This window comes from Mizuhopecten yessoensis, unplaced genomic scaffold (genome assembly GCF_002113885.1).
Source record: "Mizuhopecten yessoensis strain PY_sf001 unplaced genomic scaffold, ASM211388v2 scaffold10937, whole genome shotgun sequence".
NCBI lineage: Eukaryota > Metazoa > Mollusca > Bivalvia > Pectinida > Pectinidae > Mizuhopecten > Mizuhopecten yessoensis.
This window is the reverse complement of record NW_018408796.1, coordinates 166770-175121: the sequence shown is the minus strand read 5'-3', so window position 1 is coordinate 175121 and position 8352 is coordinate 166770. Positions and strand designations below refer to the sequence as shown.

General features: G+C 35.2%; 2 protein-coding genes across 5 annotated transcripts in view; one reads left to right on the top strand and one right to left on the bottom strand.

The window, feature by feature from the left end:
* Nucleotides 1-2608: 2608 nt before the first annotated feature.
* On the bottom strand, nt 2609-7605 carry LOC110463846 (40S ribosomal protein S15Aa). Its single transcript, XM_021518738.1, has 5 exons — nt 7510-7605; nt 5952-6091; nt 4527-4606; nt 3341-3426; nt 2609-2783 (listed from the first exon to the last, which is right to left on the bottom strand). The coding sequence occupies exons 2-5, from the start codon at nt 6082-6084 to the stop codon at nt 2690-2692; spliced, it is 393 nt and encodes a 130-aa protein (XP_021374413.1). The 5' UTR covers nt 6085-6091; nt 7510-7605; the 3' UTR covers nt 2609-2689.
* Nucleotides 7606-7661: 56 nt separating this feature from the next.
* The window catches only part of LOC110463845, a 42611-nt gene continuing 41920 nt past the window's right edge, over nt 7662-8352 (top strand). For 2 of the 4 annotated variants that reach the window (XM_021518737.1, XM_021518734.1), the window contains exon 1: nt 7662-7816. The gene's annotated coding sequence lies outside the window, so the exon portion shown is untranslated. Of the gene's footprint in view, nt 7817-7869; nt 7887-8352 lie in introns of those variants that run through there. The other 2 variants (XM_021518736.1, XM_021518735.1) reach the window with 2 other exon arrangements.

Sequence of the window (8352 nt, the reverse complement as noted above, 5' to 3'; positions counted from 1 at the left end):
CTACAAACTTTAAGTTCAATCGGTCCAGCAGAACTTGACTTTAAGTTTGAAATAGGTTTTCAAAATGGCGGCCGTGGCGGCCATATTGGATTTCTGATCGACCCGAAAAATAACAACACTTTGTCAGGACCATGAGGCGATCATTCCTACCAACTTTCAGTTCAATCGGTCCAGCAGAACTTGACTTTAAGTTTGAAATAGGTTTTCAAAATGGCGGCCGTGGCGGCCATATTGGATTTCTGATCGACCCGAAAAATAACAACACTTTGTCAGGACCATGAGGCGATCATTCCTACCAACTTTCAGTTCAATCGGCCCAGCAGAACTTGACTTTAAGTTTGAAATGTAAAATGTTAACGGACGACGGACGACGACGGACGAAAACGGATAGCAATAGGTCACTTGAGCTAAAGCTCAGGTGACCTAAAAATATGAAGGAATATTACATTATTTTATATCTCGGCTCTTAACAAATAAAGCAAGGAAAGATATCCTTGTCCGATTCCCCATACAAAAACAATATTTCAGCATATTTGATTTTTGTGACCTTGAAAGAAGGTCAAGGTCATCGACGTTCACAAAACTCAAGACCTTTGGTCATGAAGAAACACAAGTAAAAGAAAAGTGTTATATGACAAATTTACCGGTTGTCTATTTTTTTGAAATTCCTAATGTTGAAGGATATTATTGGTAGCCAACTTATAAGCAAGTATGAAAAATAGACCAGTTTTAGAACTATGTAAATTAACGTATCAAAAATTGAAGTTTTCTCATTAGTATTGAAAATTTCACATACGTTTCTATCTAAACCTTTAATAACAAGAGGCCCATGGGCCTAAACGGTCACCTGAGTCTACAGTATTTATTTTTGTTGTTGAAATATGTACCAATTTGAATAAAAAATAGTATAATGTTAACTTAACTATGTCAGCACCATGAGCTGATCATTCCTACAAAGTTTCAGTTCAATCAGCCCAGCAGAACTTGTCTTTAAGTTTGAAATAGGTTTTCAAAATGGCGGCCGTGGCGGCCATATTTGATTTTTGTGACCTTGAAAGAAGGTCAAGGCCATCGACGTTCTCAAAACTCAAGACCTTTGGTCATGAAGAAACACAAGTAAAAGAAAAGTGTTATATGACAAATTTACCAGTTGTCTATTTTTTTGAAATTCCTAATGTTGAAGGATATTATTGGTAGCCAACTTATAAGCAAGTATGAAAAATAGACCAGTTTTAGAACTATGTAAATTAACGTATCAAAAATTGAAGTTTTCTCATTAGTATTGAAAATTTTACATACGTTTCTATCTAAACCTTTAATAACAAGAGACCCATGGGCCTAAACGGTCCCCTGAGTCTACAGTATTTATTTTTGTTGTTGAAATATGTACCAATTTGAATAAAAAATAGTATAATGTTAACTTAACTATGTCAGCACCATGAGCTGATCATTCCTACAAAATTTCAGTTCAATCGGCCTAGCAGAACTTGACTTTAAGTTTGAAATAGTTTTTCAAAATGGCAGCCGTGGTGGCCATATTGGATTTTTGATTTAACTGAAAAATAACAACACTTTGTCAGGCCCATGATTCGATCATTCCTACAAAATTTCAGTTCAATCGGCCTAGCAGAACTTGACTTTAAGGTTGAAATGTAAAATGTTAACGGACGAAGGACGAAAACGGATAGCAATAGGACACTTGAGCTAAAGCTCAGGTGACCTAAAAATAACGATTCTTTCTTGAATAGTGTAATATTCGGCATCAAAATAACAGTTAGAGTATGCTGCACACAATGATGATATACTTTTATAGTAAAGGTGTCATTTAAATGCTCTAGGAGGAATTGTATTGTCGCACCTTTAACAACCACACAGGTGTAAGTCAATGAGGTCCAATTTATCATAAAACGAATTCCGAAACTATTTGTTCCTGATTTAAGCTTCCTATACCCGTACCTTTTTGTAGTTATCTTGTTTTGAAATTCCAAGCGGGGGCCGACGCTTATGTTAAATCTCCATAGACATTGACCCTACCTTTGCAGTGCCACATTGGCTAAAACGTGTCTCATATAATTATTAGATTTTCTGTTCAAGTACCTCTTGGTATGGTAGTGTTGTGCAACGAAATATGACCTTGTGCTTTAATATTACAGAGTTATGGCCCTTTGTACACCCTTTGTCCTGGGTATATCTCAAATAGCTGTATCATCTACAATTGCCATTGTTTTTGTAGTACACATAGGATAACCAATATTGGGAATTGTGGTCCAATATTTAGAGTTATGCCCCTTTGTTCTTTTAATATATTTTAGTTTGTCTGCAGGTGGGGTCCTATGGATTGCTGCCAATACTCAACCGTGTTATAAGGTGAAAGACTACTGCAGATAACATTGAGTAACACGCAGGGAAGCATATGTTTTTATATATGTGATTGATGCATGGAAAATGCAAATATTTTATGTACCTATACCACATTTATAAGATTGCAGACAGCAAAGGGAATGAATGGTGTTGCCACAACCAGACATTGCATATTCAATTTCATTGCAGGTGTTGCTCCATTTCTTCCTTTTTAACTGTACTTCTAAATAGAAAACTACACACTTGATTTCCCTTCTGTAAACTTTAATTTAGTAAGGAACAAATAAAGCACAGATGGATCAGTCCTATTTTCCCTATATTAACCACATCAGAAGAAGAATCCCAACATCTTCCCTCCTAAGTGCTTCCTCCTTGCTTCCTCGTGGTCCATGATACCACCTGACGTTGTCAACACTATAAATCTAAAATGTGAAATAATTTTTGTCAAAAAACATTCCAAAAGGATGAAAATAACAAATCAAGTTTTGAATATCAGACTATACACAGATTTATCATATTTCCAAACACTATTCTGAAGCATCTGATAACCAGCAGGACTAAATTTATATTCGCTGTCTTACTTCAGAAATTCTCATCTCAACACCTTTTAACCCTTTCACAACTGTAGACCATAATGGACTCATCCAGATCAATGCATGGTAGAGTCTACTAAAGTTATGTAGGGTGAAATGGTTAAAGCCATGAACCTATACAAGAGAAAAAACATTGAAAGCTCTAATGATGCATGAAAAATATTTCAATTGTCAAGTACTGTACTATTATGTACACAAACACAAATAAATTCTATGCATCAAAATCATAATCGCTCATGAGAATTTTTACAAGGTGGAATTGGTTTCTACTCGGGACATGATTTTATCAAGCAGTTGGTCATTTTTTTACTTGTATTGAGCAAGAAAATATATCAAAAGGAAAATCATTGGATGAAAAATTTATAACATCTAAAATTTTTACTTACCCGAACTGTCTAGAGGGTAGAAGATTTGTTGTCCATTTCTCCATGTCACGAAGGGCTACATCAAATCTGGGACTGATGACACCACACTGAATACAGAGAAAAATAAATTGTATTTGCTATGTCAACTTCAAAATTCAATTTAAAAACTTATTTGCCTTACTAAAAAGGTGTTGTAATTAAGAAGCATATAACAATATCATTTTCCATATCATATTTTGACCCTTTCGTTTTAAGAAACTAAACAACAGGCCCAGGGCCTTAATAGCTCACCTGGTATTTAATTTTCAACTAAAAACCTGCTGAAAAACATAATAATTTATCAAAGGAGTACAAGAAATACAACTTGCAAGAAGGGTGGGTAAGACACCAAGAACATGAGAGTAGGGATCTCAACTTTTTCCATGTTATGACAGGGGTGGGTCATAAATGTTTTCTTCACGTCTGCAAAAGCTCATCTCTCTGAGAGAGAATATTGGAATAACCTGATCAGCTAGACTTGAATGAAGTCTGTCTATTTGTAGTGTTGAACCATATTTACAAATCTTTATCTCGCTTGGAAAATAGGACTAACCCAATCAGTCAAAGCTGGAGGAATTTGTCCTATTTGTAGGGTCATCTATATTTCTGTGCCGATTTTTTAATGTGTGTCAAGATGACACTTAAGGCTAATAGGACATAAGGCTTCCCTACCATATATGGGAGAGAAGTCATACCCAAAATATTTGAGAAACCCCATGAATCAGGGATAGACACTAACTTTTTTGTTTGGTAGTCCACAGGACTAGTTGAATAAATCATATTACTAGTCCTTCATCAATGTAACTAGTCAAAGATTTCCTGATAAGGAAACTTCGCGATCTACAGTATAAAACATCAAATGTAATCGATTGTAGAGGACTTAAAATATCTACTGCCATAAAAATATGGGGAAGTTTTAGATAGATTTTGACGATTATCATGGAATTTATCTTATTTCAAGCAGTTTTCTAAATTTTAGAAAGTAATATTTGTATTTTATAATCATATTTTTCACAAATCCAAAGGACCAGTTAGGTTAGGTGATTCACTAGTCCTTACTGAAATCTACTAGTCCAGGACTAGCAGACTAGTGTTAGTGTCGACCCCTGTGAATGGCTTAGCTCATTACCAGCAAAACTTATAACAGATCAAAACTTGTTAAACTTACTTTGTTCAACCTTCCTGTAAGGTTTACAACAATTTTTCCATTTCTGTGGTCGTCGATTATTTCAAATTCTCCAATATAGCCTGCAAAACAAAAAAGATCTTACAGACAGCCATCCGAGATATTTTCTTATCACATATAACAGTGAATTTTCTGTTTATAATTAGTAATGGAAACCTTGACCAGAAAATGCATAAGTTTTCGAGGTTTCACAGTAGTTGAATAATGATTAAGTTCCATCCAAAGATAAAGTTACCGTAAATTTGCAGGTATAGTGCGCACTCAAGTATAATAAGCAAGTACGTTTTTGGGGTCAGATTTGGAATTTTTTTATATAGAAAATATAAATGAAAAAAATATCCTAAAAAAACCCGGTATCAAACAGGAAAAGAAGCATCAAATGTAGCTTGGTGTTTTATAATGAAGATTAATTAACGATTGATTGATTGGAGTCAACAAGCCCATGAAGGTCTCCCTCCATACCGCTTGGAATGAGTGGATGATGGACGAATCCTGCAGAAACCAAACGAAGAAAGTGTAGCTAATTCCGATGCCAGAGAATCGACGATCAACTTATGTTTCGACATCTCAGCTGTTTTCTCATAATTACGAAAATGTAGTGTTTCAGTTATAGGATCCGTTCCATGTTGGTTCTGATTTTTTTTTTATCAAATCTCTAGGCCTAAGCCTTTGTGTGCATGTTTTTTCCCCAGCTCACTTTCATGTTGACGTCATCGATAACCTCGTGAATTATTTCAATATTATGAAGCATCATAAAAATAGTGTATTCTGCTTTTATTTTTTCCCTTCAAGTAGATTTGCAGGGGATGTGTTGAATGTCCACGCTTCTAGTATAAACATATTTTTTTATAATCCCTTTACGGTCAAATCAGTCTGTAGTTCCAACAGTGCAGTAAGGCATCAAGCCACGTGTTATGGAGTGAAAACAAGAAACTTGAGAACGATAACCCAAGAATGACTTGTTCCTGCATATAGTGCGCATCCCCTATTTGACATGACGATATTTACCTAAAAAAGTGCACACTATGCCCAAATTTACTAAATGCATCAGAATGGAGTGGACAGATGGACTTGAGCTATAGGCAATAAACTTTAAATCAGAAGTGTTTGGACGAGAGAAGATATCATACATTTGTAACAAAGCTACTCCAAGTCACAGATGATAAATAGTAAAACCTGTTTTTAGGGTGCATATTGAAACCAGAAAATTGTAAGAAAAATACAGGGCTCTACAGAGTTCATAATGATACACAGTGAATAACAGACAGATAAATAAAATTAATGTGGAAAACATTAATCAATCCAGAGTAGTTTGTAGGTTGTATCTGTTGTTTATAATTATAACCATATATATACCTGCAAGTCAACTTCATTGAGCTAAGAATTAACATAAATAATTGGACATACCATGTTTCATCATCACAGTCAAGAACTTGACGATGACCTTGGAGCATGGCCGGATCAACACCTGTCTTTTGTTACGCCTTTCAGCACTAGCTATTGCCTTTAAGGCATCGGCGAGAACGTTCATCCGCACCATTTTCGTTCTACAAATACAGAAATGTTCAAATCAGCATGAAAATATGAAGTTAAGTTTGTGCTACTTCATAACTTGGTTAACCGTTTATTAAAAATATGTAGTGATTAAACTCCATTTGCCTGCTTCAGTGACCGTCTAGTCTCTTCAATTTCAATGATTTCCATGTAAAGTGCCAGTCTTCTTCAGGTAAAGTACACTCTGTAGTAAACATAGCGGCATCAGTAGTATATTTGGCCATGCAGGCCATATATTATAGAAACTGATAATTGAGATAACATCACTTGTGAACTTTCATGGCAGTCGTTTCTTTTCTCCCCCACAGATTTTGCTAATTTTGTCCAAGAGGCCTTTTTCTATTAGTAATTATAAGGATGCGTTATTTCAACAATTATGCAATATTTTGATAACATTTTAATTATATGAGGCTTTAATTATATGCTATCTTACAGATTAGTACTTTTGATTTTGCTCCTTTAGTTGAAATAGGCCTGATTCTTAGCTCCGACGACACAATATATAAAAAAATGTCTCGCTGTAAGAAGCTACGTTTTTCGCAGGTAGAGTTCCCATTTAAAAAAAGGCAATGGGTTTACGTTGGTGCTCACTTGGTCATGGAAGGTTGGATATGTATGGCCAGATTAACAATTTTATAGCAATTTAGAAAAAAGACAATTCAAAAACTGTAAAAAGTGGTTTTAGCTGAGGTGGGGTAGTGACATACAGCGGTCCATGTTTAGGTTGTCATATACATTTTTCTTATTATCTTTTGATCAAAACCACAGGTGCTGGGCGAACTAACATGATGTGTAGTACATATAATAGTTACTTAATATACATCATAAAAGTGTCCACCCTGATCAAGACGAGCTCCGCTGTCTTGGCACAGGTGTTCGAGATTCTTACTGTAAATAGGATATTTGTATATTTTATTCGGTACTAGCCCTAATATGACACTGTTTGTTTTGGCTTATTTCTTGATTAACAATGAATATTTTAAACACATGTGATCTAGGTACAGTATATATATTTTGAATCACCCTAAACATTCTTATTTCTTCTACCGTCGATTCCCGAGTTTTGTACACTGTCGACAAATTAGGAAAGGATTGGGCTAACTGGTAAAACTTGTCTGTTATCAATCCAGCAATACACACGTATTTTATACATAAAAACAAAGACTCCGGTTCTAAGCCGTCATATTAGAAGTTTGAACAAAACTACATTCATGATCTGTTGCTCTGATGACAACATAAAATTTAGATTACATTAACCCCAACTACTGGGCCAGTTGGTAATTATTAAACGTGTGCAAATATGTAAACCATATATCTTATTTATTTTACTGAAGTGATAAGGGTAGGATGTTGCAGAATATGATGATGGCGATAGATTTATATAATAAGATTGTATTTAAAACATGTTTACCCTTAGGTTTAGCGGAAGTAAAAGAACGAGAGGAAGTTAAAGCATGGCATTTTGGGTAACGGGGAACTTCCTCTCGGATGAGATCTGTATTACTAACACAAACTGCAAAGGTATTCCGAAATACAATATGTTTGGTTTTCAAAACGCTTGAATTAAGCCATATAATTGTTCGAGAATTGAAGCATTTGAGGATGATGACCCGTAGACAACGACGCTTCGACATGTAAACAAAAATGAAATGTTTGATGATTTTGACATTTAAAATGCCACTTCCACCAAAACACCAACTCACAAACATGCTTAAAGAGTAAGCTTTAACTTTTGTAAAGTAATGCTGTGTTGCCGATCGATTGAATAGAATCTTAACAGAGCATCGGGTAACGAATAACTCGCTTACTGTATCTGCTTTTTTTTCAGCAGCTTCTATCTTTTAAAAATTCACACCTTGTAGCCTCATGTGACAAACTTTTTGCATAAAATTATATCATCTAAAGTTGATTTCGACAGTTCAGAATTGTAAATGTTGTAACAGAAACAGAGTATATTATTTGCTATCCCAGACTTCTTAGTCGGACGGGGCGCGTCTAATTACCCAATACTACCCACCAATACCACCCAATACTACCCCATACGATCCAGTTATGAACCAAATACTTCTTTATTACTGTGAAATATCACCTTTGTAGACGTTATTTACTTCCATCTGTCATATTTTATCGGGAAATATGCGATTTGGTGCCGAAAACATGAATTCAGGTCGTTTAGGTACCTGGTCGTTTAGGTACCCTGTCGTTTCGGTAATTCTGAAAGTCGTTTCGGTATTTCTGAAAGTCGTTTCGGTAT